Source organism: Apteryx rowi, unplaced genomic scaffold, assembly GCF_003343035.1.
Source record: "Apteryx rowi isolate R43461 unplaced genomic scaffold, aptRow1 scaffold_76, whole genome shotgun sequence".
In the NCBI taxonomy this organism is placed as follows: Eukaryota; Metazoa; Chordata; class Aves; order Apterygiformes; family Apterygidae; genus Apteryx; species Apteryx rowi.
The window spans coordinates 1,697,864-1,709,464 of NW_020451049.1; the positions used below are offsets into that span (position 1 = coordinate 1,697,864).

General features: G+C 37.0%; 1 protein-coding gene across 5 annotated transcripts in view; it reads left to right on the plus strand.

Annotated features, from left to right (window-relative positions):
- The first annotated feature begins 80 nt into the window (after nucleotides 1-80).
- The window catches only part of LOC112976724, a 68,362-nt gene continuing 56,841 nt past the window's right edge, over nucleotides 81-11,601 (plus strand). For 4 of the 5 annotated variants that reach the window (XR_003257119.1, XM_026088259.1, XM_026088260.1 and 1 more), the window contains exons 1-7: nucleotides 81-182; nucleotides 728-797; nucleotides 1,721-1,851; nucleotides 4,358-4,446; nucleotides 6,674-6,773; nucleotides 8,121-8,164; nucleotides 9,355-9,432. Coding sequence is in view for 4 of the 5 variants with exons in the window: in XM_026088259.1 (XP_025944044.1) it covers nucleotides 147-182; nucleotides 728-797; nucleotides 1,721-1,851; nucleotides 4,358-4,446; nucleotides 6,674-6,773; nucleotides 8,121-8,164; nucleotides 9,355-9,432 (548 nt within the window). In the remaining variant the exon portion in view is untranslated. Of the gene's footprint in view, nucleotides 183-727; nucleotides 798-1,720; nucleotides 1,852-4,357; nucleotides 4,447-4,752; nucleotides 5,060-6,673; nucleotides 6,774-8,120; nucleotides 8,165-9,354; nucleotides 9,433-11,601 lie in introns of those variants that run through there. The other variant, XM_026088262.1, reaches the window with a different exon arrangement.

Consider the following 11,601-nt stretch of genomic DNA (forward strand, 5'->3'; position numbering starts at 1 on the left):
GGCGCGAGGCGGCGCGAGGGCCCGGGCGCGGCCCCGTGGCCGCCGCGGGGGGCTAACGGCCGCCGCGTCTTGGCCCGCTAGTGCCGCAGCTGCTGTACGGAGGGAAGCTGGACTTCCTCGTCTTCGACTATCTCTCCGAGATCACCATGTCGCTGCTGACGGCTGCCAGGGCCAGGTCTCCCGTAAGTAGCTGCGGGGTGCCCCGGGGGCAGGCATCCCAAAATCCAGCCTTCCCACTAAATCATACATTTATTTATTAATATATGTATATGAATCATGTCCTCTGCTGCCGAAGCAGAGCTCTTGCAGCCGAACACCTGCGTACGCAGCTGTGCCCCTCGGGCTGTCTGATGGAGTTGAGCAGCCAGGCTTGCGATGGCACGGGCGCCCTGTTGTAACACCGACGTTCGCCCCGCTTTGAGCGAGGCTGGGTCAGGTCCTTCCCAAGCTCCCTTCCAAACTAAACCACCTTGTGAGTCTGGTCTAGCACCTGCCAGACTCCTGGGAAAGCTGCCCATTTGCTTTTGTATTTTTCTACTTGCGTGCTATTATTTATTCTTGAGGAATACCCAGTTTTCATATAGTAAAAATGATCACGTCTTTTTCTGTAGCATAATGTAAGTGTTTTGAAAACTAGTTGTCCTTCAGTGTTTTCTCCTGTCAGCTAAGAAAAGGGGGTTGAGTTGATTTATCCCTAACAAAGAGTTACAGCTTTTTGTTGTTTCAGGCTTTGGGTTACACTCCTGATTTTGTCTCCACTGCAATGGCTCCCTATATAAAAGATATTCACAGGAAAGGTATGCAGTGCTTTGTGTGAGTTTGTATGTTAGTGAAGTTAAGTTGTTTAGATATATCTTATATAGTGTATCTTACTATAAGCAGTTGTTTTGCACCCCACCTTTTGCTTTTCTGTGGGAATAATATTTTAAACACCAGCAAAAATCCCATCCCTGATTTTAGCAAGTGTGAAGTGCAAATCTGGTGGTAGCACTTAAACTGGGTCGATTTAAAATGTTTGCCTGTAATTATGAATATATATATCTCCATGTAGTTATTATTGTAGCTTTAATTCAGGGATGGAAGATAACTTTGTGTGCAAATCTCCACATTGAAAATGTCCTAAGTCCTTGTTTTGACAAACTAAAAATTTGTCAACCTTCCCAAATAGTTCTAGCTTTTTATATATGAGCATAATTTATTTTCTGGTCATTTATTTCTCTTGCCGTTTATATTAGTATATCTTCATAACTCGCTCAGTTTGAGAGAAAAAAGTGAATGATTTCTCCTAAGCTCCCAATACAGTTTAGAATTTATATATAAATGCATATTTCTGTTAAAATGAAGTAGTTCGAAGAGCACAGTTGTTTTGAATGACAGGCATCAAATGTTGTACTTGCAGGAACTGTTGTGACACTGTTTCCTCATTGTGGCTGTGTCTCTTTGGTTACTTTCCGTATGTGAAAGATGATGTATAAATGCAAGAAGATGATCTACAACAAATTTTTTTTCTCTGTATAACACTTCTACATTGACTCAATCCATTCCTTTTATTTCACAGTATAAAGGGGGTTGATACTTTAATGTAATTTTAATACTTTATTTGATTAGGTGTCTGACACCTTGCAGAGATGATGTCTTGCTTGTGTTTCAGCATACTTTAAGTTTTTGGAATACAAATGATTGTTAGTGCTGCTGAACTCGGTTTGTATTTTTTGTTTAGGTGTTCGTGTCATCAGTAATGCCGGTGGAATTAACCCACTTGCTTGTGCGGCTGCCCTTCAGGAGGTGGCAAAGAAAGCAGATGTTGACTTGAAAATAGCTGTTGTTGCTGGAGACGACCTAATGAGTGAGGTATTTTACTTTGTCTTAAGTCTTAGTAGGATTGCGAAAGTTCATTTCTATAGCAAAAAATGGCATTTAATATCCTATGGGAACTTATTTTGTGCATCTTTATGCAGTATCTTTCTACTGCTAAACGCATCTAAAATTGTTACTTCATTTGGGTTTTTTTATGCATGAAAATAATCTTTGACACATTTTGTTTGGTGTGTGAAGGGATGAATTTCATAAGACTCTGCTGCTGTACCTTTTTGAAGTAAATTGTGAATCCCTGATCTAAGGTCTTTTTTCTCTTCAGGAGAATATAGGATGTGCTGTTACTTACTGCTTCTGTTTAAAATAATAATAATGCATACTTATTCTCTTAAATTAAGATGTGGTATAGTTACCACATATTCAAATGTTCATGCCTTCTGGCTGTTTTTAGTAGCTTGCACTCATTACCTGTTGTTACTTTGCTTACAGGTAGCTGTTTCTTAAGTAATCAGTTTATGGCCAGTAAGGTAGCCTTAAGTGGAAGAATTGAAGTTTGAATCTTTTCACGGAATTTGAAATCTAAAGATGAAATACATGGCTTTTTTTGTCTTACTTTGAAGGACTTTTTTTCCTGTACAGAATCTCATTCTACAAAAAATGTTGGCTATACCTGAAAAGATACCATGAAAACATTTTATGCATTGGTAATGTTTAAAAGGTGATAAGTTTGAACTACGTTTCAATCTCTGGCTGCAACTTGAAAAGTTATTAATCTCCATAGGCTGTATCTAATTATTCCTTGCATGTTATTGAGTATGGAAGAAGCTTGAATAAACTTCTTTCTTCGCAAATTATGTGCAATAGGGCAGAAACGTCTGCCCTATTGAAATTGGTGTAACATCGATGGTCCCGTATTTCGTTACTGGTGTGATGGTGAAATGGTTGTTATTTGAGCTTGGCATGGCTGTTTCTTATCTGAACTGGATTGTTTTCTATGTTGTTGTCATCAATACATAACTGATATGAGCAAAATACTGCTTTAGAGATGATTTCATACTGTTGACACCAGAAATCATAAATGACAGTAGGAAGTGTTATTTGTGGTTTCAAAGATTTCAATCCTTACCCAAAGTATACTAAATTCAATAGAAGTAGAAGGTGTTTTTTTTTTTTTGTTTAATGCTATGTTACTGGCTGACTGTCATAGTGATAATGGTGATGGGAAATACTTGAAGGAAAAGGTTGAATGTAAATACACTAAAAAAATTAACTTGTTGAGCTCATTTGATAACATTCATGAAAAAGATCAGCTGTTGGAAAAGTTGTCAAGGTGCTGATAAATATTCCAGGTCATTATGTCAAAAAATATCCAGGAAATGTTCTGCTGTTCCTAAAATGTTGACTGTCTTCCAACCTGAATTGATACTCTGTTAGGAGTTGCCCAATCTGGTAGTCTGATAGAGGCAAGGCTGCTGCAGCTCCATGTCCTGAAGTCTAGCCAGTAGYGAGGCTGAGCATGTATTCCTGGTAGGTGCACGTGCACGCATACACACTCTATATGTGTATGTGTGTATACACACTTGTGTGTGTATGCACATGTTAAAATGCATACACACCCATCTACACATAAACACACATATAATATATATATACACACACATATGTACAAACACACAAGCCAGTCATGCAGTTCAGCACATACAGAAGAAACAGCACTCACGCAAACACAAGCAGCATGAGTAACCTGATGCTGTTTCCCATCTCCAAATGATCAAGATAAAAGCCCACTGGTGGAAAATATATACAGTAGGGATCCCTCCAGTAGCTGGGCTCGGACACTSAGTCTATCCAGTAGCTGACCCCTAGATCCCTCARTCTTCCCAGTTACTGCCACGTGGGCATGTGAGCCCCCAAGGCCTGCAGCCCCGCTCCAGCTGCTGGTACTTGGACCTTCATGTGTTCTCTCGTGTGTGCACACACACTCTACAGATCCCTCCAGAAACGAGCCTTATGCATTGAGTCAATCCAGTTGCTTGCCTCTGGATTCCCTAGTCTCCGCAGTTGCCTCATGCACAGACAAACACACTTACACGCAAATGGGTCTCTCTGGTAACATGCTGTACTGAGGAAAATAGCAAAGTATTGCCTGGAGCTGCAGCATTAGCCTTGTTTTCTGGCCATGCAACCATTGCTGTTACAGTAGACATATTTTTGTTGGTATGGTTTGATTTATTCAGTTCTGCAGGAATTAAAGACAGTTTCAAACCCTAAGGAATATATCAGCTCGTTGTAGTTGATCATCTGTGAATGGACTAGCATTCTTTAAAGACTGATTTCTTTTTCTGTGTTCAGGAACGCTATGATTAAAAGTGTGTGTAAAGCTTTCCATAGTTCAACTGACTTGTATTTTGTTTCGAATTTTAACAATTATATTTTTCTTAAGAGTTGCTACAAAGTGGATCTTTTGTCTGATGTTAACAAAAGGTTTATAGTAAATACATACAAAATATTCAGAATTGAGTTTTGTTTTCTCTTTTAATAGAAAGAGAACCTGAAAGGAGCTGGTATCACTGATTTAGAGAGTGGCAAACAATTTCCAGAGAGCATTCACAGCATGAATGTGTATCTTGGGTGAGTTATATAAACAAGCTGTTTTTATTGGGGGGGAGGGGAGGGAGAAATAACATGTTGACTACATGACATTGTTTTGATTTGCAAGTAGAACAACCTAATACTTAAGGTTCTCCGTTGCATAATTAAAGCAACCAGAAAAAAAAAAATCTGTTTTCTTTGTCGCTTCTGAATAAATTTTAATTTAGAACTTTGCCAGTTGTGACTCTTTAGGATTACATCTCCTGAGAATCTTCAGGTTTTAGCTTGAGTTGAAATCACTTTAGTTTAATTATAACAATCCCCCAAATCCATTTGCATATGCAGAGTATCCTGTCACTGCATGGAGCAGGGTTCAGGTTTGTCATCCCTAGAGAAATGCAACTCGGGAGTGGAGGTATCATGACGCATGATGGATGCTGTAGAAGATTTCAGTATTTGTGTTTCGGATTTTGTGCTTTTGAAACTTTGGAGGCTGCCTTTTTGGAACAGATCACTGTTCTGAAGGATCTTAGGTACTTTCTTTATGATACGGAGCACCTTCTGAAAATCTCTTCAGTGCAAGTGTTCTAGCTGCCCATTTGTGAATGGTTACGTTTTCATTGTCATCATCAACTTCCTCAGAGGAATCAAGGTAATCAAGTCTATCAAAAGTGAAGGACTGAGAAATGGGGCAATAGTCAGGCATTCCCAAAAGCTAGCATGTCTTCCAGTTGACAGTCCTGGTGATCCTGCTTTTGCTTTTTCATCCTCTATGCCCTATATGTCATCCCTTCTGTATTTCTTTTCTGTGTGTTTCTTAAGTCCCTACACACAGCACCCCTTTATTACATTAATCTTTATGGGAAAAATTGCCATGCTCTCTCTTGTATCACTATCACTGCAATTTCTAGGAATGCGTTACTGGCACATGGCAGGGTATGGCTGTACCTAACACAAAATATATTTTTCTCTGTAAAACAAGCATCTTCTAATAGCTTACTCTTTCAATTTGTCTTTAGTGTTTTGTGTTACAGTTGTTGCTAGATTTTCTGTTTGTTAACCTTTGATTTGCAACATTTGTGGATCATAAGTAACTGTAAATGAGGTCTAAGAAATAMTGATTAGTATTTATAACCATGAGAATGTTTTTCTTTGACATCATTAGCAGTGGAGGCTTATTTGTAAAGCAAAGGGAAATTCACATATGCCTGTAAAACAACTTGAAATCATAGCATACTGGGTAAAATCTGTAAGTTCTGTAGATTGACCTTGGTTTTTTAATTCCRTAGGTCGGGTGATGTTTACAGTGGTGGGTTGGGGKTTTTTTTGTTTGTTTGTTTGTTTTGATTCAGAATGTAAACTTCATCTCAAAAACTTGCACTGAGATATAGATTCTGAAGTGTTTCTTCTATCCCTCATGATTTGGACTATTAAATTCTACAGATTGAACTCATGTACATCTTCAATAATAAGATCCAAACTGCTTTACTTACTGACATACTGCTTTTTTAAAGGTAGTTATGCAGTTGCCGTGTCACTATCCTACATATTTGTATGCAGAAATCCTATCTGTGCTGCTTACCAGTGACTATTACTTCACACTATGCTCAAAGGTGTAAATTATTCCAGTATACTGTATATTTGCTTACTTATCTGGCTAGTATCCTTTAGTCTATGTAGTATTAGCTAAATATGTATTTATTTACATTATATGTTATTTACATCATTAAGATAACTTCTGTGTATTCTAACCTTTCTCTTAACAAAAGCAGGGCTAAATCCATTTGTAGAAACTCTAGAAAAATTTTGGTTTTGTTCTTAAAAGCACCCAGATAATGTGGTTTATGTTTTCAAGCTGCCTATTTCATGAATAATGGAAGGATTCAGTACAGAGCATGGGTTTAGAAGCCAGGAGTCGTGCATTCTGGGCAAAGGTTTCTTACTAACCTTCTGTATAAACTTGAGCAGTTCACCTGGATGAATATTTTCAAGCACTGCTAATTCTGACTGGGCTAACTTTTACTAAACGAATCTGGAATATCTGTTGCCTAAGCTTCTTCAAAAATAATCAATGCACAATGCTGCTCTTTAGATTGGTTGATGTTGTTTTAAAAACATTCACTGTGTATACAAAATGACTAATTGATTGTTAATTTAAGTGATCAGGACATTTAAGTGATTTTTGTCCTATCTGTGTCAGGCAACTGATTTTTAAGCAATGTTTTAAAAAGCGAGAGTGCACATTGTTTTATTTTGTCATCTTTAGAGCAAGACCAATAAGCAGGGCCCTTGACCTTGGAGCTGATATTGTTGTGACTGGTAGATGTGTTGACAGCGGGATTGTATTAGGACCSCTCATTCATTCAGTAAGTTCAAGTTAATTGTCATATGATGCTGAACATATGGGAATGAATATTCAGTAATCATTATCAGGTATTTCTGCTCCTTAAGAAAATGTAGATATAAATTAAAAATAGTGAACTCTTTTTTTTTTTTTTTTGCTTACATGCATGAAACTTTGCCAACTTTCACTGCTTCTAAATTTGTAGCAGGGATTTTTAAACATGTCTATATCGTGAAACTGGAAATCATCTCAATGAAGTTCAGGGAATTTTGCCTTGTCTTACCAGGGTTTCACTTGTAACTTTTTCCACTTTCAAATTCAGTGCATAAGGTTAAAAAACATATTTCTTTCTTTACCACAAGGTGGCACTTGTAGATCTCATTTTGTTTCAGGGGAATAAAAGGCTCATGAGGTGGTCTAAACACTGGCCTTTTTCAATGGGTAAGCAGTTTTATTTTAAGAAGTTGAGTTTTGGTGTGACATTTTTCAAATTCTTTCAGTTTCAAGACATAAGGCAGGATATGTGGTTTTCTGCAGTGTTTTCAGTAACGTACACTTTTGTGAATGACCACACACTGTGGAACATTCAAGATTTTTTTTGATACACATTTAAAAATATACTGGGGTACGTGTTAATGTCTAGTTACAGGTGTCCTTTCTAAAACTTCATAGTCGTTTGACTTCATGCATATAAAACATTGTCTAATCTCTAGTTAAACTTTCCCTTTTATAATTGCCATTATAACTTCTTATTCTATTCCTATCTATTTATATGCTCAAAATAGTTGTCAGCATATATTATTTACTCTAGAGAGGCCTTATATGTTATTTATGTTTTGTGGAGGTTTCTGTTAAATTCTAAGTAAGAAACAAGGAATATATTGTTTGCATTACATTGAACTTGATAAAAACAACCTGTAGTCAAACAGAAAACACACTGCTAGTTTTCAAGAAAGATTGGTAGTTGTCCAGGAACTGATAAATTTCAAAAGTTGGAAAAACAGTACTTTGTTTATGTGACACAACATATTTGCTAGATATTTAAACCTATAGTATATGCAAGTGCTGAAGATTTGAAAATTGTACTTCTAAAGTTTTTTGAAGAGGATGAGACTTTGAGAATTTATTTTAGGTTGGGTGTATTAATAAGAGGAAAACTGAAACACATCAGAACTCTTTTACTCTCTTACTGTGTAGCAACTCAAATCCACCTGCAGTTCCTACCAACTAGTTAGATTATTCTTTAGATTTCTGCAGTTACTTAAGTATGTACAATGTGTTGTTACTCAGAGCAGTGAACATACTATATATGCTGTTTCCTCTATTGTAATAAACTGTTGTATATAATATATTTGTATTTTTCTTCTAGTTTGGCTGGAATAGGGACGAATTTGACTTACTAGCTGCGGGAAGGTAAATGATATCAGAAGAAATGGGTAAAATTGTATTTGATATCAAATTATGTCAGAATAACAGAACTTTCCCTAATGCTCATATTATTGAATTCATTTGTTTGAATGTTACAGTTCGACTCACTTAATCTCTTGTTGGAACTGAAATCATAAAAACTTCACGTTGGAACCACTTAAAATAACAAAATGAGGGAAAGAGTGAATGATTTTATTAAACAGTGTAACTTTTTCTTGTCTATTTTGTGTCAAAAGAGGTGAAGTCTTACAGTACAGACCAGTGGTTCCCAGCTTTTCCTATTTGGGCATCACTGTTGCTAGTTGAGATGGCAGCAGCTCTTGTCCYCAAACATGCACAGAAGGAAAGATTCAGTCATTGGTCAGCATCCATTTATGGTTTTACAGAAGCTGCGTGTGAGTATCCCCATTTGCAAAACTAGCTGTAAAACCCAGGGTTAGGAATTGGATGCAGAAAGTACAGGTGAAAATCTGTTTTGTCTAATTTAATTTTCTGCATCATCTTCACTGTGTTGAAGTCCGTAGAAATGAATGACTACTTAGGTGATCTAAGTGCACTAGCAGTAGTATTTTGGACCTCCTATTGCTTGAGAATAAATGCAGAAAGAAATTCTGGCTCTCCTGAGTTGGAGCTGTAGTAAGTAACCATTTGGTTTAGAGAGAGCAGGATTTCTCCCATAATTCTTCTAAGTAGTCAGTACTTACAGAATATCACAATCAAAGATTTTAAAATCATAATACATTCAGTTCAAGGATGTCCTTTGCCTTTAAATGAGACCTTAAAACTCTTGATTAAAAGTGAGTTTTGCTTATTTAGTTACTAACAATGCAGACCAACCAGAATACTGAATTTTGATCAAGTTTTTTAGAAATGAGCAATCAAACTTGCTTTTGGTGTCACATGATATCTTTTCAGATTGTTTTCACTTTTTTAGAAAGTTCATTTGTTTCTTCATGTAAAAGTCTAGTTCTTTTAAGCCTTCTTATGTTAGACTTTTAAAATCCCTAGTTACATTTAATCCAAGGTTTATAAACGTACTACTGGATGCTTATGGAAAATTTTTAGCATGTTCTGTTATTTAGCTTTCTTTTCATTGTACTATAATACTTTTAGGCTGAACTTGTGAAACTGTTTTACAAAAAACTTAGTTAATTGAACATTTGCCATTTTCCCAGCCTTGCAGGTCATCTCATTGAATGTGGTGCTCAATGTACAGGTGGAATATTCACTGATTGGCATGCAGTACCAGACTGGTAGGTAACCATGACATCAGCATGCATGTTTATAGTGGACCAAAGATAAGGTTTCCTGCTATTTCTTTGTTGTGAAATTGGTTTTCACTTTTTTTGGAGGGAGAGGAGCAGTATTTGCATTTCATGTTTTTCTGCCTTAGAGTTACCCTGCTGCAATATTCATTCTCTCTCTTCCAGGTTTCCTTTCTGGTTAACTGGGGACTTTGGTAACTTAAGCAGCAGATGCTTTGAAGCAATAATCGGCCCTTTGATATATATATTTTTTCTTTTATATTGTCTTTTTTGGTGTTTCCTTTTCTATCATCTGCTTTTTGGAAAGATTTGTTATCGTTCTTGATATCACCGTATGTGATGGAAAAGACGATATGAATATTTTATGTGCTGTTTGGTCAGTCTTCAATTAGATCAGAGGCATCTGCTGTTTAGTTACCAATCTCACATAATTTACTCTGGCAGGAATGACTGTATGCCACAGTCCTCTCCTGCCGTATGACCTGATCTCCTTAAATGTATTGAACTGTCTGTCTATCCATATACATTACTGTCCTTTCAAAGTTACATTTAGCTCGTGTATTCAGACTTACTGAATTAGACCTTCACATAGGTAGGTCTCTTTCTGCCAGCTGAAAAGGGCCACAGGGAAGGTCTAATGTGGCCTGCTTTTGACCAACTTGATTTTGAGTAGTTTAAAAGCAGTCAAGGAACATGTTTTATACAGGATGAATGATTCTGGTTGTGGTTTATTCACATTTTTCATGGGATAAGAGGGAGGAATTGTGACCCCTGCCTTGTCAAGAGAAAGGCAGTGCTTCCATTACATGACTAAATAAAGTGCTGAAGGACAGTAGGAAGGATGTAGGAGAGAAGACTGATTTTTTTTTTTTTCTTTTTTTTTTTTTTCCCTCATCTGGCTGTATTCCTGCTCCCAAGCTGACTCTAGGAAGGAGGCCACTGGGAGCAGCCTATAGGCCAGGTGCAGTGAACTAGGACACCCATGCCCTGTAATCTGAAGATGCACTCTCCTGGGTTAGTTCCTTAAGGCTGCCAGGCTTCCACCCGTTTCCCCCCCCCCCCCTTTATAGTGACTGTTTCTAATTCAGAGCTTGATCCTGAAATGAGTGTTTGCTTTTGAGTCACTGAACTCCATTGATTTACAGGTGAAGGCACATATTGYGTCAAAGGAAAGAGGGTTGGACGCTTCACGTATTAGAAGGCCATTACCCCAAACAAATTGCACTCACTCTTTTCTTCGTTATCATGGTCAATGGGAATGACAAATGTCAAATGACAAGGTTTATAGTAATGAGACATTTTGTTCAGTTCAGAAGCTTGTAGGTGCTAATCTTACCCCTGTGTCTGTATCTCTTGATAATTTTGTTATGCTGTATTATGAAACGCCTTAAAATCTCCTGTAATCCTGACTCCAACAGACCTTTGATTTATAAAAGAATGAGGAACTCTTCCCCCTTTTTTTGTATTAAAGTACTGGGTTGTTCTTTATTTTTAAAGATTTTTTTTCTGTAAGAAATGGCAGTCTAGGTTTTAAAAAAATAAAAATAAAAAAATTAGGAAGGAAGTTTGACTATATTAAGCTATGAGCTACTGGAATGAGAATAGGAGTAATATTACATGCACAAATGTACATTCATTACACATGCATATCTAATACTCAGGCATATATATGTAAATCAGAGAGCCATGTCTGAAATTATGGTAGTCTTGTAGCATAGAGCTGACTGGTAGTAACTTAAACTGCTACTAACTAATATRGAAGATTAGCACTAAATACTGCTCTATTACCTTATCCCCATCTTCCATCTGCATGCACACATTTGAACCATGCCTGATTTTATAGCAATAATTTATTTACCTTCAAATTAAGTCTGCTGAAGCATTATTGTAGTGCCTTAGAACTGGTAAATGTTTTTTTTTGTAACTCCAGGAAGTCTCAGGCATTTAATTGATCAAATTCTTGAAACTCAAGCATGATATTCTGCCCATATGATATATTACTAATGCTATTCAAAACAAAACAAAATAACTTGTGAGCTTTAAAATTTTGTATTTGGAGAGGCAGAATAGAAGACTTGACTAAAGCAGACTTGCAGTCCAGTGCATTTCTTGGGATACAGTGAAAAACTGATTTGTTAGAGCTTCACTCCCCCCCCC